At 38.9% G+C, this 27,934-nt stretch overlaps 1 protein-coding gene across 1 annotated transcript in view; it reads right to left on the bottom strand.

Moving 5' to 3' along the window:
- otofa (otoferlin a) overlaps positions 1-27,934 on the bottom strand; it is a 374,531-nt gene that overhangs the window by 94,276 nt on the left and 252,321 nt on the right. The window contains exons 10-21 of the mRNA XM_072278846.1: positions 24,583-24,714; positions 23,168-23,230; positions 19,631-19,715; positions 16,086-16,245; positions 14,977-15,163; positions 10,739-10,925; positions 10,340-10,563; positions 8,389-8,497; positions 6,538-6,721; positions 3,557-3,677; positions 1,036-1,136; positions 135-225 (exon numbers count right to left, since the gene is read on the bottom strand). Coding sequence (XP_072134947.1) covers positions 135-225; positions 1,036-1,136; positions 3,557-3,677; positions 6,538-6,721; positions 8,389-8,497; positions 10,340-10,563; positions 10,739-10,925; positions 14,977-15,163; positions 16,086-16,245; positions 19,631-19,715; positions 23,168-23,230; positions 24,583-24,714 — 1,644 coding nt within the window. The remainder of the gene's footprint in view (positions 1-134; positions 226-1,035; positions 1,137-3,556; positions 3,678-6,537; positions 6,722-8,388; positions 8,498-10,339; positions 10,564-10,738; positions 10,926-14,976; positions 15,164-16,085; positions 16,246-19,630; positions 19,716-23,167; positions 23,231-24,582; positions 24,715-27,934) is intronic.

Genomic DNA, 27,934 nt, shown 5'->3' with positions numbered 1-27,934 from the left:
TGCCTCCTGTACAAACTGCAATGCCACAATGAAAATTGAATACAGTAATTGCATGGGCAATACAGGCCTTTGATTTCTCGGCAATGTTTTTTTCACATAACTCCTTTGCAAGAGATGAGGAACATTTTATGTACCATCTCCCTTATGCAGGTCTTCAGCCGCTCTCTGTCCAACTTTGTCCTCCCCAATGCATTTTGGTCCTTATTTCCCAGAGACACAAAACGGCTGTTGGGAGAACACAGGCACAGATGTTTAGAAAGAAAGTTAATTTCTTCAGAATGTATTTTGAATGTGAAATTAAGGCTAGCTTCATTCTAGTGATACATTTCATACATTTTGTTAGTTTTAAATCTGTAAATACTTTCTTTTTCTGCTCTCCAAATACACCAAGGCACCTTCCAGTCAATTACTTGTTTGATGTATGATATTTGCTGTGTTGCATATGATATAGTTACTGTATCATATTCATGAATGATACAGAATTTTGTGTGATGAGATATATGGGTATTTAATCTGTTCTTGGTGATACTAGTGGAGAAATGTTTATTCCTTCCAAACCTTTCATGAGCTTTGTAACTTTCACCTGCTGCAAGATGACTAGATCTAGCTGTAATAATGCTGCAGTCACTCAAAGCTGAACTAAACACACACTTTGGAACCCATAAATAAGTGTGTTACCACATGAACCTACCTAACTGTGCAAAGCTAGAAAGGAATAGTGATTCATCAGAAATTATAGACACAGTCAGGAAGTAAATCAATATAGCTGAAAATAAAAAAAATATTGAAGCAGAAAAGTATAAAGAATAAACACAAGATAAAAGTTAATGTAAAATTATAATATGTTATTTCCTTAAGATAACAAGTTTTCAACATAAATCTATTTAGCCATCTTACATTGAATGTGCAACAAGAAATTACATTTGCCTTCTTTAGCTAATTAAGGAATGAATGTGTATGGATTAACTTGATCCATCTGACAATTAAACAGCATCGCAATCATTTTAGAGCCAGGAGAATTGTATTTATACCCACGTGCATCCATTGCTCAACTCCTCCAAGACGCCTCGGAGCCGTCGCTCTGGGTGTGCCTTTTCTGTCTTGATGATCTCCTGTACATCATTTAAACCTTCCTCCTGTTGTCAAAAATTGAAGCTATTACACAATGGCAAGACTGAAGAAAACACACTCCATTTCTCCCAACTCCTTTCCATTCTCCCTTAAACCTCACTAATGTTCCACTTCTCCATTCCTTCTGAATCAAACTTGCTGAAAATTTATAATACTGCCTCTAATCATAGCACAACCTTTGTTATGTAGGGACCAGATCTGTGTACAGACCCACAGGTGCCCCAGTCTTGTCAGTGTCGTGCAAAGCTGCACCAACATATTCCTACTGTTAAATCCCATGCAGCTTGCAATAAAAACCAACTTTCCATTACACATCCTAATTATGACTGTACTTGGAGTTAACCTTTTGGTTTTCAAGGACTAGGATCTGCAGATCCCTTTGTATTGTAGTATTTTGCAGTCTCACTCAGATTAAATAATAACTTATTTCTCATTCTTCCTTCTGAAGTGGATCATCCTATATTCCCCTACATCACCAGTTTCTTGCCTACTCACTGCATCTCTCCATATCCCTTCATCCTAATTCAACTGTCCTTATGTCATCAGTACATTTTATCATCCAAGTCACAATGTGGATTATGAATGGTTAAGATCACAGTGGCATTCCTCTGGTTACTGAGAACTAAACTGAAATTGGTCCATTTATCCTGACTCTCTATTTCCTGTTGGGTAACCAATCCCCTGCCAATTCTAATACATTACCTCCAACCCATGTTGCAGTGACTTTTGCAATAACATTTTATATGGCACCTTTTGGAAATCTGATGCACTACACTTATCAGTTTTTTATCCACTGTTTGTAACATCCTCAAGAAATTGGAGCAAATTTCCCAATTTCTCTTTCATAAATCCATTTTGATTCTGTTCAATTGTCATAAGATTTTTCTAAGTGCTCTGGTCTAACCTTCTTATTAATGGATCTCATGTAGCTATCTTTACTCCCACACCTCCTGATTAACTTTGTATAACTGAGTTGGCTGGGATGTGCAATGACTGGAGGTAACCATGAGTAACTTGAGAGGGGAGTCCATTGCCTGAGTTACATTTCAGGAAGGGGAAGAAATGTCTCAAGCAATAGTTGGGATTGAGAAGTATTAGAGCATGCTTCATTTTGTATCTTTTGAAAACTATCAACACTGCAATACAATCAGAAATTTCATTGTGATCAGGTATTAATGTACTTGCTGGCCGGTGGTGCAGTGGCATCGGAACTACAAGTATAAATCCATCGGATCCTTGCACATTTTCCAGCCCTGCTGGGTTGAGTGTTGAGCTAGCAACTCGGCCTCGTAAAAACCAGACAAATGCTATGGAAATGGCAAAAATGCTGCCCGATGCGCCACAAGGCATGAAAAAGGAACAACAATTAATGTATTTATTTGTGATCAGGTTAATTTGTGTTAATTGACTGTTCCAGTTAAAATATCATAAGAAGAAAGTTTATTTTTGGCAGCTGACAACTGTCACGAAATAATATGTCATCTGCAAAGCTATATGTGTGGAGGATTTACAACCCATGATCAAAGGGACTGGATGATGAGTGAACTATTGTAGTTTCATGGGGATAAATATGCAGAGAGAGAGTTGAACTATGGGGTCAGGTTAGGGTTTAGGAAAAAGGATGCCAGAGTCTGTGGTGACATTTGTGGGCTGCCCCCAGTACACCCTTGGGTGTTTTGGTTGTTAATGCAAACGATGCATTTCACTCTATGCTTCAATGTATATGTGGTAAATGGATCTGAATCTTGAATCTTGAATTGCAGAACACACAGAAACTGGTTTGTTAAATCTAGGTCTAGCTAATGTTGGGGAGGTGGGAGTGCAGGGTGCAAGGAGATTTGGGACCATTTGTATAAAACCTGACATTTAATGAGGTGTGTGATTTGGTTTGGTAGGATGGAATGGGATTCAGAGCATGGGCCATTGGAAGTGTGCAAGCAGTGATAAATTTGAACTGAAGATGAGTGGGGAGTGAGTGATAAGCTCCTAATCATGATGGTCATGAGCAGGCTTTGTGTTGTTATGACCATGAGTGAAGGAATATTGGAATGTCCTTGCTCTGTTTGAGTGGCTCCAACTGTCCACCAACTCCATGCATCGTCATAAATCACGTAAGCTGTCCCGGTATGCTTCACAGCCTGTGCAAGATCAGCTGCTCTATGCATTAGAGCTTCCAAAGTATGGTGCAGCTGAGAAGAAAACTGCAGACTTTATAGAAGCTGCTTTTTTTTATCCAGACTTTCTATCCAATTGATTTCTTATTGAAATTGGATTGCAGGGTTCAGTTAAAGGCTATGCTGCATGCTATAATTTCTTGCTGTTGGGTACTCAGAAGGGTTTTTACATTTCAGTGTAATGTGCCAATGGGAAATACCCTGTTTAAGTAGGCACTTTAGAAAGGGAACATCACACAAAAATAACGCACCAGTTTATCTGCAATCTTGTCCATGATATTTGCATTGTAAAGTCGCCTTCGATGGTCTTGCCACCAGCTTTTGATGTATGTGCAAGGTTTCTTTTCAAAGTACGGTAGATGGAAATAATTTCTGAAATGAAATAGCAACAGGTAACTATGTAGATTATATCAAAAGGGTTTTCCTATTATGCATATTGTTTTCTTCTGTCTGCTGTTCATTGGTAGACTAACAGAATATTACTGAAAAGTATCATCTGTTAATACAATCCTTCATTTTTCAAAAATACCAATATTGGTTTAATAAAAATAGTTTATTCACTCTACTTGTAGTGGTGTTATTTTCAAACAACACTGTTATTTCCTTAAGATAAAATCCTTTTTTGACAAATCTGTTGGAATTCTTGGAAGAGGAAATAACAGACAGGATAGGCAAAGGAGAGTCAGTAATATTTATTTTGATTTTCAGAAGGCACTTGAGAAGGTGCTCTATATGAGGCTGCTAAACAAGATAAGAACATAGTAAGTGATTGGAAAGATATTGGCATGGACAGAAGATTAGCTGATTGGCAGAATGCAAAGAGTGGGAGTAAAGGGAGCCTTTTTTGGTTGGCTGCTGTGACTTGTTGTGTTCCAGAGGGGTCAGTATTGGGTTCACTATTGTTCGTGTTATATGTTAATGATATGGATGACAGAATTGATGCCTTTGTGCCCAAGTTTATAGATGATACAAAGATAGATGGGGGCAGGTAGTGTTGCAGGGAGTCTGCAGAATGAATTGGACTGGATATTAGGTGCAAAAAGTTACAGCTAGAATGCAGTGCTGAGAAATGTATGGTCATGCACTTTGGTAGAAGGAATAAAGGCTAGACTGTGAATTCAGAAAACAGTGGTGCAAAGGGACTTGGTAGTCCCTGTGCAGGATTCCCTAAAGGTTAACTTGTAGTTTGAGTCAGTGGTAAGGAGGACAAATGCAATATTAACATTCATTTTGAGTGGACTGGAATACAAAAGCAAGGATGTGATGTGAAGACTTCATAAGGCATTGGTCAGACACATTTTGAGTATTGTGAGCAGTTTTGGGTCCATATATAAGAAAGGATATGCTGGCATTGAAGAAGGTCCAGAGAAGGTTTACCAGGAATTAAAGGGCTAACCATGAGGAGCGTTTGATGGCTCTGGTCATTACTTGCTGGAGTTTAGAAAAGTGGTGGTGGTGGGGTGGGGAAAATTTCACTGAAACCTATTGAGTATTGAAAAGCCCAGACAGAGAGAGTACGACTAGAGGGCAGAACCTCAGAATAGAAGGATGTTCATTTTGAACACATATGAGAAGTACTTTCTTCAGCCAGAGGGTGGTGAATCTGTGGAATTCATTGCCACAGATGGCTGAGGAGGTCAAGTCATTGGATATATTTAAAATGGTTCTTGTTCAGTAAATGCATCAAAGGCTACAGGGAGAAGACAGGAAAATGGAGTTGTATGCTTTTATGCATAATTATGGCCACATGATTGATGGATAAGATGTTTGTGTTAATGAGCAGGTGTATCTAATAAAGTGATCACTGAGTGTATAAACAGAAGCATTACTGGGAAATTACATCAGATATTACACAAGATCGTGACTATTGGCTTGAACAAAATTTTCTTGCAGACAACTCATCATCTGATTTACCATTTTTACTGCTTGTCATTAGTCCAGGATATTTTTGTGTGGACTGGTGACCAGAAAGAACTACAGTCTACAGATCAGTGCATTCAAATAAATCAAGGACAGTGGAAGTAGACAGACCAACTAATGGTCTTTGAGCTTGCCATGAGGTCGAAGGAATCAGGGCTGCCATTTTGTGAAGCTGCTCTGTAGGTTTGCAGGTGTAAATTCACGTGCTTTTTAGTTGAGACAATAAAAATACTTGTCAGTAATTCTCTCTGTGCCTGTCTAATCGTTATTACTAAGGGGTAATCCTTGTAACAGTACCCTGTCCTATAAGAGGCTTGTGAGCTATTTATCCTCTCTCACTACTTCAGAGTGCTATTGGAAAAATGACACACTGCAGTTGGTGGCTGGTCTCAGGTGATCTTGGCTACAATCTGGGCCAATAGTTTAACAGGGCACTTAAGGAATATTGTTCTAGAAAATGGATCTAGTGCTATCCTGGCATATGTGATGCATAAACTCTTCTAGGACCTCCAGCAGGGTACAGGTGTCAATTCTCACCTATGTTTTGATGACAAATTCCGCCACCTTTACCAGGGATAATGCCTAGGCACGTCTAGTCCGGCGGTATTTATACCCCCATAGTCCGTCCCTCCTGATTGGTTAGTCCTCAATCAGTGAGGTTTCCCCTGTCCGACATTGTTTAAAATCGTACTCCAATTCTTACTTAGTTTTTGTTAAAATTCTTATTCTCTAGTCTTATTTCAATGGCTTCCTTCACCAGGCCATCTTTTGGGACCGACTGGCGAAGGGGGCCATTGGCGCATCACAGTAGTTTGTGCCGTCGAAATCAAACCTGTTGTCATTGCAAATGCAATATTCTGCTACTGCTAATTTCTCTGGGTAACCCAAACAGATACACCTCAAATGCTCCTTGATGTGGGTTTCCACCGTCTGACCAATACACATTGCTCTGTGAATCCTGTAAACACCAGATGTCCTGAATTCCAGGTCATCTTTAACCCTCATAAGCTGATATTTGAGCTTCTAGGAGTTAGCAATCTGCAGTAATTGTACTTCACATCTAGTACAATATAATTGTAATGTTGTCAGTTGAACGGAGAGGATACTGTCGATAACTCTCCATTGATATCAAGGTACCATATTCAGATGCCTTTCAGAAATTCCAGAGTAAACTACCTCACATCAGCTTCTTTGTTCCTGAAAGAAAACATGAACTGTGGGACAAGTCTGTGTGCTTAAAGTCACACAGTTCTTTACATGAAAGACAAGTGGACCGTTTAGTAATATCCCCCTTGGCCTATGGAACACCAACCTGTCAGTAATCACAGGTTTCATTGGTGGTGTGCAGGATACAGAAACTAAGTCCCCATCATCATCTGCTTCATCTTCACTGGAGTTTTGGAGAAGCTCTGACTCTTCCTCATCACCATCTCCCCCACCTCTTTTTTTACGAATAGTTGGCTTGCTTAATCCATCAATTTGGTTTCCATAATTACCTAGAAAGAAAGAGAGAGAATGGTTATAAGGGGAGCACAGCTGTTAATATGGACAATCATTCACATATTGCATATATATATGGATTGCAAGGACTACATGAGATCTACTTCCATGGATTCCATAGAGTCAGAGATTTATGCATCACAGAAAGAGAGTGTCCGAGTTTAATTCACAAAACATATATTTCATGCACGTAATGAAAAGGATATTTATTTTCTTCTTATTGATGTGAACATTATTTCTCTATATTCTGGCCATCAATGCAGGAATACCTCAACATAATATGGATAAAGCCCTCTTATGGAGTGATTTAGATTTAGTGCAGTAGATATTAATTAGCAAAATTTAAGTGAACAGTCCCCAGCACAAAATTAAATGCTGTCATGTGGAAATTATAGTGTTGGAAGATTTCTCTGATAGTGTAAGACTACCTATCCAACCAATTCTAGACCAAACAAAACAGATGTATTGATTTTCAGACCAACTCTCATAGCCGATTGACTGGTTGGAAACCTTATTGTCTGCTGGAATTAGTGATGTGCAAATTAGAATAAACATCCACAAAGATAATTGATTGCATGTCCACAAGACATTAAAACGCTTCTTAATCATTCCTCCTGTACATAATAAAGTGGCTACTGAGTGAATGCTCATGGTCTACTGCTGTAGCCCAGCCACTTCAAGGTTCAACATGTTGTGCATTCAGAGATGCTTTTCTGCACTCCACTGTTGTAATGCATGGTTATCTGCGTTACCCTTGCTTTCCTGTCAACTTGACCCGTTTACCTCTGACCTCTCTTATTAACAAGGCATTTTCACTCACTGGATATATTTTTGTTTTTCACCTCTTTCTCTGTAAACTCGAGAGACTGTTTCATGTGAAAATTTCAGGACATCAGCAATTTCAGAATCACTCAAATCACTCTGGCATCAACAATCATTCTGTGGTCAAATTCACTTAGATCACATTTCTTCCCCATTCTAATGTTTGGTCTGGACAACAACCAGACCTCTTGATTATGTCTGCATGTTTTTTACTAACTTATTCGCTGCCACAGGGCTGACTGATTATATATTTGCATTGCACCTAATAAAGTGGCTACTGAGTGTATTTTGGAATATTGCAATCTTTTGCAGGTATTGGAAATGTTTCAGTTTTCAAAGGTGAAGGTTCAAAAGTGTTTTATTTCAGGAGATGTTGTTAGACCTCCTTCTGATTGTTTTTTTCTCTCTTATTCTTTTCAAATCATTAAACAAAAGTGTCTGCATTGTGAATTTTCTGACAATTGGACAAGTTGATTTATTTTTATATTAATGTGGTGATTATGTATCAGCAGATCTTGTTTAATTTATTGGTAGTGTGAAATTTTGAGTTCTTGTTCACTCACACCATTTGTTGCACCCGTGATTCTACTCGTATTATTTATCCTCTTCAAAATTTGTGGCTGACGTGCCACTTATTATGATCTATCTGAGTACCATGGAGGGAAAAGATGCTCTCCCTTTCATACCTGGTGGTACAATGTGAAATGGTACAACATCTTATTTACTCGTGTTAATGATGGGTTGGACGGACAATTTCACAATCTTTGTTCTCCAAAGAGCACCAACGTAGTAAATAGTTCTTGTTATTTACTTAACCAAGATGCTGAGATTACTCACTTACCTATTGTAACCTCAAAATTGACTGGTTTATCTCCAATTCTCCTGTCGAGCATTGTTGCTTCTAAGAAGGCACCAAAGAGGAAAAACTCCTCAATTTTTCCTGTAGAGTTCTGTAATTAAAAATTAAAATATATGAATATAGCATTTTTCTCACTTGGTAAAGTAATGGTTTAATATTATTCTTAATTTATTTTTAAATAATCTTCAGCTGCTTAATTCGTAAAATGTACAATGCTGAGGAGTAATTTCATTCAAGGAAGATCACTAAAGCCCCTGAACCCCAAAGGATCTACATCTACTACCCGGGGAGGGGGTGCTGAGGGAATTGTTTGGGGTGGGTTTGGGAAGGAGGGGTATGATATTTACAGCTGCCTTGCCATAGCACAGGTTCACATTTAAACTGGATTTAGCAATTTAATGGCTGTTTTCAGTAACATAAATAAGAGTTTATTTAAGGCCACTTTAACTCCACTTTCATTTACTTATGCCTTATGATTTGAGCATTATTGCCAAGGCCAGGATATATTGCTCATCTTAACTGTCCTTGGGAAGGTAGTGGTCAGCTGACTTCTTGAACTGCTGCAGCGTTTCAGATGAAGGTGCTCTGACAACATGGTTGTGGAAGGAATTCCAGGAATTAGACACAGTGGAAATGAAGAATGGTGACATACTTCAAAGACTGGATGGTACACGACATAGTGGGAAATCTGAAGATGGCGATGTTCCTTCTTGATGGCAGAAGTAGCAGGTTTAGGAGATACTGTTTGGAGTAACAAATGGGAGTAAGTGTGGTGCATTTAGTAAATACTACGCAAGATCGAAGAAGATGGAGATGCATAGCTGCCAACCCCGGATTCGGGACGGCGCCCACTGACTGACTGACTGACACACTTCAACCACTGTCCATTAGCAGTGGAAGGAATCAACGTTTAAGGACAGGGTATTAGTCACGCAGGCAGCTTTGTTGAGCTTCTTAAGAGTTGCAGTCATCCAGGAAAATGGAAAGTATCTGGTCATGGTCTTGACATGGCTTGCAGATTGAGGAAAGGTTTTTGGGTGTCGGGAAGTGAGTCACCCTCTGCAGAATATTGCTCTTGTAACCATAGTCTTCATGTGGCCGGTCCAGTTATGCTTGTGGTTAATTACGGCCCGCAAAATGTTGAAATCAGAGTCACCGCAAAGGTAATGCCATTGAAAGTCAAATGTAGGTGGTTAGACTCCTTGCTGTTAGATCAGAACATTGCCTAGTATAATTGTTACTTAGAACTTTTCATCTGCCGCCTCCTTCTGTATTCTTTGCTTAAACAGGGTTGATTTCCTGTAAATTCAGTACTGTCCATGATCGAATCATTGTTTGAGCCTTGATACTGAGTTAGAGGTTTTAGTGGACCGGTAGCATAGGACCATCATATCAGGTCTGGGTAGGTGCAGATATGTGGGGGACTGTGTAAGGATTCTCCGCAGCAAACACAATTCAGCCCTAAATAAAATGGTCCAAATACTAAACATTGCACTAACCAATAAGATATAGGCAACATGATTTCACTTTTAAGGCTGCATAACTCTAGTCACAGTAGTCCATTATTGAAGTGATGGGCAGGAGAATCTGGACTCTCTATTTCTGAACAATGATGATGAAAAATCCTCTGAAAACCATTAAGGACGCCTTTATTGATGTAATTTGCAGCAACCAAAAGAATAAGTCACAACAACCCATACTTGTTTTCCAGCCTTAACCTGCCGACTTATAGAAGCTGATTTTGCAAATGATATTTAATATTGTAGATATCAATCTGTTCATTTCATATGGGAATGTATCTCCACTAATAAGGGAAGATCATTTCCATTGCAGACAGGATATTTAAGTTTACAGTGTAATATTTGTAAATCTGTCTTCTTTGTGAACAAAGGCAGGATGGCACGACTGTTTCACAGACAATAATAATACTTACATCTGATAACTGTTGTATTGACTCAACTTGAACTTCAGTGGAGCTCATTATTTCTGTTGAGGTTGTGTCCAAGATTTCCATGCCAATACTGAGAAGTAATCGAGCTCTGAATGAAACACCCTCACCAAGACCTTCATTTAAATCTTGATGTTCATCCATTAATGTGTAGTTACGAGTGGAGCCATACATATTCACCCAGGAAGGCCCAAAAGTGGGCAGAAATCCTATAAAAACAAACCATGACAGTTTCTTGACTTAAAGGACGAAATTGTATCAGCTCAGACTGTAGAATTATACATTAAGTATCTAATGGAAGGAACTGTCAGGATCCTTGTACTTATCTTCAGATGTTGTTGTAGACAATGAAGAGAATTTGGCCGATAAGTAGCACTTCCTTACCTTTATCTCCATCATTTGCAATCTTCCTCAGGTCAACAAAATGGCTCCCTATCGCAACCTCATTCACTTTGTCTGAGTCACGGATTTGGATCTTAATTCGTGTACAGAGGGGTGGAAACATTTCAGTAAATATGATTTGTTCATTCCATGTTGGTTCATAGGTGTTTTTTTGGACAGTGGTCTTTCCCTAGCAAGAAAATAAAAGACCGATCAGGGTCAGAAGGGTCAACCAGGAAAATTGATCATTATTTTAGTCTTGTGTAAAAAAATAAATAGGCAAATCAATTACAGCAAATATATATATGAGTATTAAATAGTTGTCAGTCTGGTCGCTCCTTTTTTTGTTGCTATTTTGGGTGATTTTGAATCAGAACAGCCTGCAGAAAACAAACACTGAGCTGAACTGTATGTGTCTGGACTGCTTTGAACTTTCAATTTTTGATGTGTTCTATATTCTGTGTTTTTCCACTCATTTTGTTTTGTTGCTGCCTGCATGTTTTTTTTGCGCATGGGGTGGGGGGGGGGAGGTTGATGTTTTCCTCTGAATGGGTTCCATGGTTTTCTCTGTTTTCATGGCTGTCTGTGGGGATCTAAGGGTTACATACTGCATACATACTTTGATCATAAATACAATTTGAATCTTTACTGAGGCAACGAGAAGTCAACAGATTAGAAATTGATCTGTGTCACCGAAGAGAAGGTGTTGTAAAATTGAATAAATTAACACAAGATGTTTCTGTCTGTTTCAGCACAATCCACTAACACTGTATACCCATTGTCAATGTATCCTAGAACTTTGATTTCTTTCTCTTTTATCAAACCCAAAATTCAGCAGCAGCAAAATTTTCATCCACATTGGTCTGAGAAAAGACAGTTGCAGTTTACCTTACACAGAAAGCTCAGAAACAATGTTATTTAAACAATGTTTCAAATCTCTTACTAACTCTTCCTTCAGTTAGTCCTGACGAAGGGTCTCGGCCTGAAACGTCGACTGCACCTCTTCCTAGAGATGCTGCCTGGCCTGCTGCATTCACCAGCAACTTTGATGTGTGTTACTTAGAGGGCCAGTTACATGGAACAATGTTACTTAAAGGCCAGGGTTTACTCTGCACTCAGTTCACACAGAAAACTTATCTTCTGTTGCAATTTCAAAAGTACACCATGGTCAAAATTAACTTTGAATGACCATTTGATAGGCTTTTGAATATTAAGGGATTCAAGGAATTGGAACATGCAAGAAAACGTTTCTGAGGTAGAAGATCAGCCATGATTCTGATGAGTGGTAGAGGAAGCTCGAAGTACTGGATGCTGTTGTGTTCCCTAATTTTGAATTTTAATGGTTTACAAGTGCTTGTGTTTTGACTTTTGATGGAAATAACATGAGTGAAGCCATGCACAACTCTCAAGCACCAGGGAAATATTTGGAGAATTGTTGCTAGAGGCAAGCAAGGGCTCATCAGACTTGACCTCATATGGTTCCACCCTCTTATTTACAAGCAGAGGATCAACATCCACATAAGTCGAGTTCCACAAGGTAGTCCCCACCCACAGGTGCCCTTATTAGTTCTCACACATGCCTGTGCAGCTCTGCCAAGAAGCCAGACTCACCTTCACTCGGATAATTCCTGCCCTCTCCTGTTGATATCGGTCTGCTAATCACTGCTACATTAGAGAGGACATTAACCAGATTCCATCTACTTCTCATGACCCGGGTTCAATTCCAGCCACCACCTGTGAGGAGTTTCTACGTTCTCCCCGTGGCCGCATGGGTTTCCTCCAAGTGCTACAGTTTCCTCCCACAGTCCAAAGACATACCAGTTGGTAGGTTAATTGATCATTGTAAGTTGTCCTGTCATTGAGCTAGGATTTAAGTCGGGGAAATGGTGCATGGCACAGCCTGAAGGACCTATTCTGCTATGTACCTCAATAATTTAACAAAAAACAACATTTCCTATTGATTTTAGCAATTCCCTACACACAGTAGCCAATTAATTTACCATTCTGAACACAGGATGGCAGGTTAATTGATGGTAGTGCAGTGGTTACCATGACAACTCGAAGCATCAGCGTTTGGGGCTGTCTGTAAGGAGTTTGTCTATCCTCCTCATGAACACACAAGTTTCATCTGGGCACTCTAGTTTCTCCCACGTTCCAAAGAAGTGCTGGTTACTAGGTTAATTGGTCATTGTAAATTGCCCTGTCATTAGGCTAGGCTTGAATAGATGGTTTTGCTGAGCAGTGCAGCTCATCGGGCTGTAGCTCTCTGAATAAAGTAAAATAAAACATCTTTGGGATGTGGGAATATACTGGAACAACCAGGGAAAACCCACAGTTAGGTAGAATGTACAAATTACACACAAACACATCAGGATTGAACCTGTGTCTCTGTTTCTGTGAACGGCGACTCTACAAACTGCTCTTGAATGCTGCCCTCTTTTGCTTTTATTTTTTTGACTATCAGATTTTGGACCTGATTTTGGGTTACCTTGGGATATTGAGTTTTAGTAGATCGGCAATTAAAACATAAACTAATAGAAAATGAGAAGATTTTAAAAAATAATGTATGTACAGTACATTACAATTGCAGAAGTTACTAAACTCGCCTAAAACATTCCCAAGCACTTATTTCCCAGAAGTGAACTAGACATTAATCAGTCGTATATTGATCAATTGGATCATTAACTAGACATTGATCAGTCGTATATTGATCAATTGCTGTATTAATTATACACTAGTTGACATTTGAAAATCATGTTTTAGACTTAGAATCAATATCACTGACATCTGCCGTGGATTTGTTTGTTTTGTGGCAGTACAGTGCAATTCATAAAAATATGATAAATTACAATAAGAAATATATATGAAAAATAAATTAAACAGGTAGTACCAGAAGAGAGGAAAAATAGTGAGGTAGTGTTCATGGGTTGTTTCACTGCTCCTTCAGGAATCTGATGTGGAAGGGAAAAAAGTTGTTCCTTAAACACTGAGTGCATGTTTTCAAACTCCTGTACCCCCTCTCTGATGGTAGTATTAAGAAGACCTTCCAGGTCAGGGGGTCCTTAATATCACATTTCTGAGGCATTGCCTTTTGAAGATATCCCAAATGCTGGGAAGGCTCATGCCGATGATGGAGTTGGTTTAGCTTGCAACACTCTGCAGTTTTTTTCCAAACCTGTTTAGTGGCTCCTCCATTAAAAATGGCGACGCAATCAGTTAGAATGCTCTCCACAGAATATCAGTAGAAATTTGTGAGAGTTTTTGGTGACATACCAAAGCTCCTCAAACTCCTAATGAAATATAGCAACTGACATACCTTCTTTGTAATTGCATCAATATGTTGGGCCGAAAATAGATCTTCAGAGATATTGACACCCAGAAACCTAAAACTGCTCATCCTTTCCACTGCCGATCCCTCAACAAGGACTGGTGTATGTTCCTTTGATTTCTCCTTCTTGAAGTCCATAATCAATTTACTTGTCTTGCTGATTTTAACTGCGATTTTGACAACGGTTGTGTCATCAAAATTCATAGAAATCTCCCTGGAATTCCCTGCCAGGACTATCTTGCCTAGAAGGATTCCATGAATGAAGTGGTCCGGTGCATGCTTCCTACTCTTAGGAATGTGTGGTGAGGTCCATAAAGAAAACAGCATTCTCCAGTTGCTGCAAGAGTGCTGCTGATGCTGTGCATTGACACCTAAAAGGGCTGACTCAAGCAGTTGCAACACAATGCCAGCAACTGTGAGAAATTCAGCTTAGAGATTTTCGGTTAACGCCTGCTATTTCTGAACCAAGGTGGTATTATATGAAGAACTGTGACCATTGCTTTTTAAAGTGTTCAGTCAAATATTGTGATCTTTTGAGCTTCTTAAAGTTGCAATAGGGAAATATGGAATGCTAGTTTGACAGCACCAAAATGGTGCAGTCAAATTTGTAGGCCAAACTACTAGGTCAATAATTTTTGCAAGAATTTTTCTGAAGAAATCTGAACTAACAATGCTGTTTCATTCTCTATAGATGCTGCCTGACCTGTGAAGTGTCTCCAATGTTTTTTTTTGTTTTACAGTAAAACATCATCTGCAGTAATTTGCTTTTAGATTTAAAGGCTATGTTAGGCCAACGACTTGTTGTAATGGAAAGTAAGACAAAGAATTAAAAATGTAAATATTATTGTAACATATATAGATTTTACTGTAAACAAAATGACTACTAAGTGAAGATACTACTTTATCTTTGTACCTTTTGTCCTGCAAATGACACTAGAACAAAAGGATCAACTAAGTCTTTGTTTTCTCCAATTAGTGCCTTTTTCATATTAGCCATTATGCTGGTGTTCATCTTTGGCAGTCCCTCTGCTTTGTAGATCTTGACATAATACCGAGCCCATTGCCTCTCTGGGGGCACTCCTTCGGGAAGCAGCAAGTTCCTATTGATAAACCAAAAATGAATGACAAAGTCACAAACTATTCAGGGCTAATAATGACCATAAATATTGTATTATGGCTTCATCATTACATCTTGAATATTTTACTTTGATTGTTTCACTTTTAAGTCCATTGTTGCAGCGTGACAAATGATGATTATGTTGTCAGAATGGTCCAGACTAACAGCAGATTGTAACTTGTGAGGATTATTAAGGGCAATGTACTGGCAAACATAATACTGCGGAAATCACAATCCATTTCATGACATTAAGGTCACTTACAAAATGCACCATGAAACATTTCAATGCCATTGACTGTTGGTAAATCATGTGTCAAAACAAATCAAAAGTGAGCATACTCAACAAAATTTTTGAAAGTTGCACAATATTAAAATGTAATGCTTATTCAAGCACTTAAAAAGGCTCCTGATCACAAAAGTTGACTTTAATCTGATATTTAAAATGGCAATAAGATAATAATGGAATTATTTTATATTTTCTTGTGCAATAGATTGTCAGAAAAAAATTCCCCATGATTATATTCTCAATAATATCACCTCTATATAAATTGTGCAGATCAGATAGCATTCTAGCATGCAAATTCTTTTCAAAATTCAAACAGAAATAAAGTGATCAGATTAGAATTCCATTCTTTCTTGATGAGGCCAAGTGCTGCAGAGAAAATCATATGGATTGCTTGCTGATTGGCCTGCTGAGTATTTCCATAATGACAAATAAAGTTAGACATTCTCCACATTGATAGAAATCACTTTTTTAAATTGAACCATAATTTGCACATGCAGCCCAATCATTTCATTTTTTATTTGAGAAAAAAGAGAAACATTAATTTTTAATTAATTTCAAGTCATCTTAATAGAAACACTAAAAATCTTTCAAATTCTTTGGTAAAAGTTTAATTTATTACCCTTCTATGTCATCTTCATCAGTCTCATTGGATTTATGTGGTGTCTTAATATTATCTCCTTTTCCAACCACAGCAATGTCACACTTTACGTAACCTTTCAACCCAGCAGTGATGTCACCAGGGTCGCAGAGTATCGCCCACTTATGGTAGAACTGATGTTCTGTTTAAACAAGAAAAGTTCACGGTAAGTTTGCAAAGATGGTGATTCAAATCTTGAACATCTTGAATGCTGATTAGGGTGAATAAATATAATTAGTATTTTAAGGTTACACTTTGTATTGGGAGCTGAATATCCAAGGTTACATGTTTCTAACTGGGAGCTGAATGTCCACATTGTATTGGAGGGATAGGAAGGTAGGCAGAAGGGGTGGTGTGGCTCTGTTGGTAAAGAATGGCATCAAATCATTAGAAGGATTTGACATAGGATCAGAAGATGTTGAATCCTTGTGGGTTGAGTTAAGAAACTGCAAGGGTAGAAGGACTTGATGGCAGTTATATATACAGGCCTCCAAACAGTAGCTAGATGTGGATCATAGATTACAATGGAAAACAGAAAAGGCGTATCAAAAGGGCAATGTTATGGTAGTCATGGGAGACTTCAAAATGGACGTCGACTGGGAAAATCAGGTTGGTAATGGATCTCAAGAGAGTGAGTACATTGAGTGCCTATGAAATGGCTTTTAAGAGCAGTTTGTCATCAGGACTACTAGAGGATCAGCTACACACATAAAAGTTGCTGGTGAACGCAGCAGGCCAGGCAGCATCTCTGGGAAGATGTGCAGTCGACGTTTCAGGCCGAGACCCTTTGTCAGAGGATCTGCTATACTGGTTTAGGTGTTATGTCATGAACCGGAGGTGATTAGGTAGCTTAAGGTAATAGAACCATTAGGAGGCAGTGATCACAATATGATTGAGTTCAATTTGGAATTTGATAGGGAGAAAGTAAAGTCTGAATTAGCAGTATTTCAGTGTCAGAAAGGAAATTATGGTGGTTTGAGAGAGGAGTTGACCAAAGTAAATTGGAAGGAGATGCTGGCAGGGATGACAGCAGAGCAAAAATGGTGTGAGTTTCTGGGGAAAATGAGGAAGGTGCAGGATAGATGTATTCCAAAAATGAAGAAATACTCAAATGACAAAATAGTACAACCAGGGCTGACAAGAGAATTCAGCAAAAGAGAGGGCATACAACAAAGCAAAAGTTAGTGAGAAGATAAAGGATTGGAAAGCTTTAAAAACCTACAAAGAACAATTAAAAGAGTCATTAGGTGGGAAGAGATGACATATGAAAGCAAGCTAGCAAACAATATCAAAGTGGATAGTCAAAGCTTTTCCTAGTCTGTAAAAAATAAAAGAGAGCTGAGAGTAGATATTGGACCACTAGAAAATGAGGCTGGAGAAAAAAATAACAGGGGACAAGGAGATGGCAGATGAACTAAGTGAGTATTTTGCATCAGTCTTTTCTGTGGAAGACACTAGCAGTGTGCCAGATGTTGAAGGGCGTGAGAGAAGAGAGGTAAGTGTGGTTACTATTACAAGAGAGAAGGTGCTCAAAAAGCTGTATGACCCAAGGGTACATAAGTCACCTGGGCCAGATGAACTGCACCATAGGGTTCTGGAAGAGGTAGCAGTAGAGATTGTGGAGGCATTAGTAATCTTTCAGAAATCATTGGACTCGAGCATGGTTGGTGCCAGAGGTCTAGAAAATTGCAAATGTCACTCCATTCCTTAAGAAAGGAGAGAGGTAGAAGAAAGTAAATTATAGACCAGTTAGCATGACCTCAGTGGTTGGGACGATGTTGGAGTCAATTGCTAAGGATGAGGTTATGAAGTACTTGGTGACACAGGACAAGATAGGATAAAGTCAGCATGGTTTCTTTAAGGAAAAATCTACCTGATCAACCTATTGGAATTCTTTGAGGAGATTACAAGTAGGATAGATGATGAAGATGTAGTGGATGATGCATATTTGGACTTTCAGAAGGCCTTTGACAAGGTGCCACACACGAGGCTGCTGACCAAGTTAAGAACCCATGGTATTACAGGAAAGTTACTAATATGTTTAGAGCATTGGCTGATTGGTAGGTGGCAGCGAGTGGGAATAAAAAGATCCTTTTCTGGTTGGCTGCCAGTGACTAGTGGTGTTCTTCAGGGGTTGGTGTTGGGACCGCTCCTTTTTATGCTGTATATCAATGATTTAGATCATGGAATTGTTGGCTTTGTTGCCAAGTTTGCAGATGATATAGAAGATTGGTGAAGGGGAAGGTAGTGTTGAGGAAACAGGTAGTATGCAGAAGGACTTAGACAGATTAGGAGAATGGACAAGAAAGTGGCAAATGAAATAAAATGTTGTAAAGTGCACGATCGTGCACTTTTGTAAAAGAAATAAATGTGCAGACTATTTTTTAAATGAGGAGAAAATCTAAAAATCTGAGATGCAGAGGGACTTAGGAGTCCTTGTGCAGAACAACCTGAAGGTTAACTTGCAGGTAAGGTCGGTGATGAGGAAGACAAATGCAATATTTACATTCATTTCAGGAGGTCTAGAATACTAGACCAGGGATGTGATGCTGAGACTTTATAAGGCACTGGTGAGGTCTCACCTTGAGTGTTGTGAATGGTTTTGGGCTTCTCATCTAAGAAAAGATGTGTTGGCTTTGGTGAGGGTTCAGTGGAGGTTCACAAGGATGATTCTGGGAATGAAAGGGTTATCATACAAGGAACATTTGATAGTTCTGGGTCTGTATTTGCTGGAACTTAGAAGAATGAAGGGAAATGAATGAAACTTCTGAATGTTGAAAGGCTGAGACATGGTAGATGTGGAAAGGATATTTCCCATGGTGGGGCAGTCTAGAACAAGAAGGGACAGCTTCAGGAGAGAGGGGTGTTCATTTAAAACAGAGACGCGGAGAAATTTCTTTAACCAGAGGTTGGTCAATTTGTGGAATTTATTACCACAGGCAGCTGTGGAGGCCGGGTTGTTGGGTGTATTTAAGGCAGAGCTTGATAGGTTCTTGATTGGACATAGTATCAAAGGTTATAGGGAGAAGGCTGGGAGGTGGGGCTGAGGAAGGAGAAAAAAGGATCAGCCATGATTGAATGGTGGAGCAGACTCGATGGGCCAAATAACCTAATTCTGCTCCTATGTCTTATGGTCTTATTTGCAATGTGACTTTTATTTATATAAAAAAGAGATTGTCATAGCAGTTCAATGGCCTAAAGCTAGTGCTATTAGTTTGGAAACAAACAAGTTGCCATGTTGCTATGAATCCAACTCTCACCATTTTCTGCAGTCGACAGAGTTTCTCAGTAAATATTAACTTTATAGTCAAGACATAGAAAGTCCCTTTGAAGGATAATTCCATGATAGGGAGGGATGGGGTTTGCAAATAAAATGACAGAACTCAATGAAAGCATGCAGAATAAAGGAATATTGGGAAAAGGTTTAGAAAATTTTGTTTGGAGTCGTGTACAAATAGTACCATTATCCAATGGGGGCAGGAGGCTTGCTTGTGTGTTGTAGATTCCATGTAATTCTGTGTGATTACCTGGTTGAGAGTAGATGGTTCCTATATCAAGTTTGAACACGCCTACCAATGTCCCACTTCGCAGGAGGTTTTTGGAATGAATTACCTGCAAAAGAGAGAGAAATTATTTTGATGGATATTATTCGGACAAGCAATAAACATTGCTTATAATTAGAGTATAAAGTGAGGACACCAAGATCTATATTTAACCCATGGCATTAAAAAGGAAAATTATTTGGTTTTACTAATATTAATGTATTTTCATTGTTTCCAGGATATTATAATACTTTTAATTTTGCATCAAGGAATTGTTCCCTGCATTTCCTTCATACTCTGTTTGAAGATTCCTATTTACATGTAACAGCTAAGTTAAAGTTAAAGTCTGTCCCGAGCCTTATATGTGCTTATGCTGGTTTCCGTGGTGTGAAGTGACTGAGAGTACAAGACTGCCCCCCCCCCCCCGGATAGGACGCCGCTCTATCGTGAGGTTAACCCCCGGCATTTTGTCGGTACCCATTTTCAGCTGAGTGGATGGGAGCAGTGTGAGGTTAAGTGCCTTGCTCAAGGACACAACACGCTGCCTCGGCTGGGGCTCGAACTCACAACCTTCAGATCGCTAGCCCAACACCTTAACCACTTGGCCACACGCCACTACATGTAACAGACAACACACCAATTAAATATAAACAAAATACAATATGTGGCTCATACGTGATTTGTTTATCTGCGTAATATGTTCTTCCACTTGTTTCAAGCCGGCTTCAATTATACTGGTGCCTATGAAGAATGTGGTAACCTGCCTCAATGACTATTGTCCAGTAGCAGTTAGATCTGTGGTGATGAATTACCTTGAGAGGTTGGTGATGAAATATATCCACTCCTGCCTGAGAAGCGACTTGGATCTGCTCCAATTTACCTATCATCACCACAGGTCAACAGCAGATGCCATTTCTTTGGCTTTTCACTCAACCCTGGAACATTTGGACAGCAAAGGTGCATACAGAAGATGTTCTCCATTGACCATAGCTCGGCATTCAGTACTATCATCCCACAAAACTAATCAATAAGCTTTAAGTCCTTGGCCTCAATACCTCCTTGTGTAAGTGGATCCTCAATTTTCTCACTTGCAGACCCAGTCAGTTCGGATTGGCAACAACATCTCCTCCACAATCACCACCAGGACAGGTGCACCACAAGGCTGTGTGCTTAGCCCCTGCTCTACCTAGGCTACACTTATGACTGTGTAGCTAGGCACAGCTCTAATACCACATTTAAATTTGCTGATGACACCAGTATTGTTGGTTGAAGCAAAGGTTGTGACAAATCAGCATATAGGAAGGAGAATGAAAATCTGGCTAAGCGATGCCACAATATCAATCTCTCAATCAATGCCAGCAAGGTCAACGAGCTGATTATTGACTTCAGGAAGGGGAAACTGGAGGCACATGAGCCAGTCCTCATCAGGGGATCAGAGGTGGAAAGGTTCAGCAACTTTAAATTCCTTGGTGTTATTGTTGCTGTCCTGCACCCAGCACTTAAGTGTCATTATGAAGAAAGCACGGCAGCGCCTCTACTTTCTGAGAAATTTGCAAAAATTTGGCATGTCATTTAAAACTTGACAAACTTCTATACATGTGTGGCAGAAAGGAAATTGACTACTTGTATCATGTTCTAGTATGGAAACACCAATATTCTTGAACAGAAAAGCCTCCAAAAATGGTGGATACAGCCTAGTCCATCACGGGTAAAGCCCTCTCCACCATTGAGTACATCTACACGGAGCACTGTTTGCAGGAAAGCAGCATCCATTATCAAGGAATCCATCATCCAGGCCATGGTTTCTTCTTCCTGCTGCCATCAGGAATGTGGTACAGGAGCCTCAGGACCCACACCACTAGGTTCAGAAAGTTATTATTCTTCAACCATCAGCCTCTTGAACCAGAAGAGATAACTTCACTCAACTTCACTCACCCCAACACTGAGCTGTTCCAACAATCTGTGGACTCACTTTCAAGGAGTCTTCATCTCATGTTAATTGATATGTATTGCATATTTATTTATTTATTTATTTATTATTAGTATATCTTTTTTCCTGCATTTGCAGTTTGTTATCTTTTGCACATTGGTTGCTTGTCCGTCCTGTTGGACATGGTTTTTTATTGATTCTATTGTGTTTCTTGCATTTACTGTTAATGCCCACAAAATGGTAAATCTCAGGGTTGTATATGATGACATATACGTACTTTGATAATGAACTTACTTTGAACGTTGGCCTCCATCACACTAACTGTCCTCTATTGTGCTACAAGCCCAGGGCTAAGAGATTGCAGTTTATTGCATTTGTATTTAAAATAAAATTTTTAAAAATTTATAAAATTTTCTGGCAGATGCATCATCTCTGATTTGAAGGTACACTTCCCATGAAGAAATGCTCTTAGAATTAAATTAAATCATGACCGATTTCACCAGAATTTGTTAGAAAATAGGTTTCCTAACATAACCTCTGTAGGGTCTATTCTTCATAATAAAGTCACACCCTATTTCTATGTAACAATCAAATCCTTGAATCATCAGATCCCACTTAAATAGCTTTCACTCAGCAAATCATGCTCAAAGCCCATTTCAGACTCCGGCTTCTGAGGTGGATGCATTGGATTCATCTGTCAAGGTGGTCTTCAAGGACAATGACAGTTTTTGAATGTCAGTTGGAAACTCATGATGAATTAGCTGTGAGAAAATTTAACCCTTCAATAACAAGTTTTCATTATTAAGGACCCTCATCACCCAGTACGTGCCCTCTTCTCATTGTTACCATTAGGAAGGAGGTACAGAAGCCTGAAGACACACCATTAGTGACTCAAGAACAGCTTTTCCCCCATTACCATCTGATTTCTAAATGGACATTGAACCCATGAACATTACCTCACTTCTTTATTATTTGTTTTTTTCACAATATAGAAAATATAGAAAAAAGATCAACCAATTACAGTAAGCGCGTGTGTATATATACACACATACACACACTTACTGTAATTGATAGATTTATTTTTTGCTATAGTTATCATTTATTGCATTTTACTGCTGCCACTATGTTAACAAATTTCACGACATATGCTGGTGACATCAAACATCATTCTCATTCTGATTCTGATATCACAACAAACTTAGGAAGAATCTTTTAATGTCAGAGTTAAAAAATACACATGGACTAAGATGTTAACAGTCGTGTGCTATCACCAGTGGGATCATCAGTTGACCTGCCACCTGTCTTCAGGACTTTCGGCCCGCTTATGATCAAGACTCCCTCGAGCTAATTAATTCTTCTGTAATATATCATGCCGTGTTTAGGAGCTTCCCGTAACCCCACCCCCAGCTTGCTACTCCATTGTAAACTCAATGGGAGCTATTTATCACATCAATACAAGTACAAGAACAACAGATTTTGGAAGAGTCTATAATTAACGTTTTACCAGTTTGATTTTGGAAAGGTCTTATATATGCAAAATTCTATACAGAACAAGTAATATGCTGTTATTATATATATATATATGTTCTTACCGAGAGTTTGACTATTTTATCGAACATGACATCTGGAGATACATGGAAGTCAAAGACGAAGTACTGAACACAGAAACAAAAGGATAATGTTATTAGATATCCATTTGGTATTCACTGAACATTGAAAAGAATATTTGTGATATGGTTATACTTAGTTATTGGATGAGCAAGGTCAATTTTAAGTTTATTGTCATTCAAGCATACACGTTTTTATGGATAAACAAAACAGTGTTTAGTGATGACATTGAGTTCATGTACTTAGGTTGCTTGTGAAGACCTGGATTACAGTGCAATCTTGATATAATGTGGGTGTCAGAAGGATAACTTTAACACACAATGTAAGGGCCTTGTGTTATACAGTAAGGGAAATTAGCACTTATTTAATTTCAGAATCTCTCCTTTTTTATGCAAGACAGTACACATAAATACACACACATGCACACACATACACACACACACAAATAGATTTCCCATATGCCAGCCGATGCTCTTTTAATCAATCTTTCTGAATTCCTGCAATTATAATTTGTAGATTAAATACCCCAGATAATCTCTAGAACCTATTGCTCCCCTCGTAGTACCGTTGTTGACAGGAAGTCTTCCTCAAACAAGATCTATTATGTTCTACTGCAAATATAACTGGTTCTCTGTGGTTCTGGAATAAAGTGTGCATTGTCTTGGGAGACTGGGACATTCAAAATTGTGATATAATGAGCTGTGTTATCTCAAGTTTGTACTCTTTTATAAATGAACGAAATTGATTAAACTGCAATATCACTTACTCTTATCATCTAAAACCTATTCCTGATGGATCTCAGCTAAAAATATTTTAAATAAATTCAGAGTTACTTCTAAAGTAAAAACATTTAGCTCAGAAAACAGCTTGGATACTTCATTTAGCCATATATTTTACCAGCAATTTTAGACACTTGGTTATCAATAATATTAAAATAAAAGCAAATTTTTTTACAAGATAGATCAATGAAAGAATGCAACAATGGCAGAACACTATTAATACTCAAGATTTTCTGTTAATTTAGTAGACACATTTGTGAAAAATTTAATCTGTTGATGGGCTTCATTATGTTCCAGTAACACCAATACCCCCTGCTACAGGATTTTTTTTGCTGGAATTATTTGAAGCAACGTTTTGTTAACCTTTGAAAGTAGATCAAATTAATATAGTAAATGACACAATCTGCCCACAGAATTGTATCTTAAATTCATTTTTTTTAAAGAAATGTTGAACTAAAATAGGCATTCTTATTACTAAACAAATTAAAAAGCTCTATCAAATGCTTAATGGGGATTTACTTTAGAAACTGTGAAGTGGAATCAAGTGCTTGAGTGAGTTACTATTTCATGAGTTATGTGAGCACAAGTGACTGAAGAAATAGCAAGCAAAAATACTTCACCTCATTGTAGTAGGGACAATTTGTTGACTCCTTCATGCTTGTATATTTCTTCTCATCCCCAATCTCAACACAAACCACTGGATCCATGTTCAATCCCACTAGCTGTCTTGCTTCGATAATTGTAATACTCACCTGGAGTAAGAAAATAATGTCAATACAACAGCACTTAAAATCAGTTTGGTACTTTGTAAAAAAAAAGTGAGGCAAACCGCTAAAGGAACATGGCTATCTCCAGCTAGTTTGAAAATAGTCTCAAGAGGAGGAGGAGAAGATGGCGGCGCAATGCAGCTCGCAGCGGCCACTCTGGAGAATGATATCTGGCATCTGTCAAGTAGGGTGCCGTGCACAATCCTGATTTGATGGAGACAGATGTGAGAGCATGGAGGAACATCTGGAGAAACTTCTGAAATGCCTTCTTCGCTGCCGCTGCTACTGTGTGATCCAGAATCTCCGGAGGGGAAGGCCCCGAGTCCTCGGCTTTGCTTGTCGCTCGGTGGCCGGGGTGGGGTCGAAGCGCTTAGCAGAGGATGGTGATCAGGAGGCTGTGTCGGAGGGGCTGGTCAGAGGCTCGAAGTTTACGGACGGACTCAGAGTCCGCTGTGGTTGGGTACTTCCAATGCATCGGCAGTTGTCAGCGCCTGGAGGTTTATGGCAGGGAGTTTCTTCTTTTCGCCACCTGCTATCGGGAGTCGATTGGAACTTTGAGACTTTTTTTTTTACCATGCTCATGGTCTGCTCTTTATCAAATTATGGTATTGCTTTGCACTGCTGTAACTATATGTTATAATTATGTGGTCTTGTCAGTGTTAGTCTTTGGTTTGTCCTTTTTTTTGTGATATCACTCTGGAGGAACATTGTATCATTTCTTAATGCACGCATGCATTTCTAAATGACAATAAACAAGGACTGAGTGTCCTCATAATCTAAACCATTCGAAGCGTTGTGCACCATTGTCAGTTTGTAGTTTCTGTTTTTAATTTCAATTGGGAAAATATTAGGAAAATGTTCAGTGAATATGTTCTTCAGTATGAAATATTCTCAACACACACAACACGCTGGAGGAACTCAGCAGGTTGGGCAGCACCCGTGGAAAAGATAGGTCGACGTTTCGGGCTGGAACCCCCGACGAAGGGTTCCGGCCCGAAACGTCGACCGATCTTTTCCATGGATGCTGCTGGACCTGCTGAGTTCCTCCAGCGTGTTGTGTGTTGCTTTGACCCCAGCATCTGCAGATTATTTTGTGTTTTTGAAATATTCTCAATCCAGGACAATAGGCTAGGTTTGACATTTCTTTTCAATATAATGAAGTGTTCAGCAGACGGTTCTGACAAATGGGATCTATCCTGAATTATTAAATCAGTTACTTTTGCCACAGAGGCCATTTGACCCTTCCAAAGATATTCTTGCATGCTCTGGCTAGTTTTATTTGATACCCATACCAATCCTCTTGTGAAGGTTGAACAAGGCCTAATGCACGATGACAGAAATATTTTATTCTCCAGCATCTTGTTACTATTAAAAAAATGGAAGAGTGGTGAGCCAATGAACTGCCAAAGACTTGTTGCTGGAGGTGAATTACTTATGCTTGTCACTTACTTAAATGGTTAAATACAAATTGAACTTTTGCCAAATCACCCAAGTTAATGTTGCCTAATGTTGCTCTGCTTCTAAAGAGGGATATAAAATCTTTTGTTCGTAGACCAAGAAAATTCTTCCAAATCTAACTGTCAAAGACCTCGAATGATTTTGAATCAAAAATAAAATGTTAAAATTATTAACAATTGAAATGCTGAAGATAAAACACATACATTCTCAAAACATTTAAAAAATGTTAATTGAATTAGATCATAAGTATGCAAAGTACCCACAACTTTTCAAGATCTCCCACAGCTGCTTCCTACTGAAATAAATGGTTTTGCTGCTCTTGTGCCAGGTATAATCTGAAGTAAATTCAGCCAGAAGTGACGTTCAAATCCAAGTTTAATTGCCATTCAACCAGACATGAATACCCATGAATACAGCCAAACAAAACAATGTTACTCTGGTACAAAGGTGCAAAATAGTTTGAACATTCACACACAGCACAAGGCTCATATAACACATGTAAGATATCCGTAAAATACAGTCCAAGAATCCATGAATGGTGTGGTAGTCTGCAGTTGAACACAATATAGTTTGTCTTCTGCTCTGTGAACACCGGGGGGCAGCACCAGCTCGGATGCTGTGCCACACCACCAATGCCTCTCTCCTGGGCGGCTGTAAACAGGTGATCTTGCAGCTTGAGGCCTTTTCCTCACTACAATGGAGGCCAGACAGCCCCCACCCGACCGTCTGCCAATAAACCAGTGAATTGGACTGTAGCATTCCATATTAACAATGCCCAATAGGGTCTTGCGATAACAAGAAACGTGACTTAGATGATAACTCGCTGTTAAACTGCACCCAGCCTTTGTGCACCAACTCCTCTGATGCCTTTCTAATGCAGAGAGCAGCATGATCCACACAAAGTATGGCTCCTTCAGTCTCTCTGCCAATGGCCAACTTGCTGATGGAGTAGACCTACAGTACTTTAAGTTCTTAATTTTTGAGTAGGGTTTTGCGATCATAAAACATATATTTAAAAAGGACAATAACACCATTGTTTGACTCCATAGAAGTCACTGTGGTTGAATATGCCGCCATCTTACTGCAAGGACAAATGCTGCATATTCAAATTCCTTCATTTGATTCCATGAAGTGGTCTTTATCAGTGCACAGTTGGTGAATCACAAACACAGTTGTTAAATCACAAACAGAGACTAAGAAGTGAATTTAGGCATTCTGCATTTACCGGAAGGTAGTGTAATTCATCCATCTGTTAATACCATAAAGTAGCCTTATGACTATTGAATATTCCATTGTCCACTAGCAGCATTAAGATTGTAACAATATCACTGGGTGGATCATTGTCCTTTATTTTCTTCTTCAGATCGACCAAGATTTTGTGGTGCCAGGTGTCTCCTTATGCCCAATTTGAACACGCTGTAAGATGTAGCTCTGCAACGTTGGCTTGCACTGCTATCCTGTTATGGGTGTTCACAAATGTTGTTTGGCTGTTGATTTACATAGTGCAACTTCACTTGTTATTGGCTTACCATTCTGATAATGTTGCATCATGTGCTGTGCTTTATCTCACAGCACAATCCGTGTCAAATGCACAGCAGAAAATCAGCTATAACTTTCCACTGAGATAAATGGTCATTCTGTTCCTATTTTGAAGTGTATAAATGATCATATTTAGCAGTTTCTTCTTATTTTAAATTTTATTATGCATTCACAATAGATTTGACTATTTCATAAAACATATTTACAT

Source organism: Mobula birostris, chromosome 2 (genome assembly GCF_030028105.1).
Source record: "Mobula birostris isolate sMobBir1 chromosome 2, sMobBir1.hap1, whole genome shotgun sequence".
Taxonomy (NCBI): domain Eukaryota; kingdom Metazoa; phylum Chordata; class Chondrichthyes; order Myliobatiformes; family Myliobatidae; genus Mobula; species Mobula birostris.
Note: the sequence above shows the minus strand (reverse complement) of the source record. Positions and strands in the feature narration are given on the sequence as shown.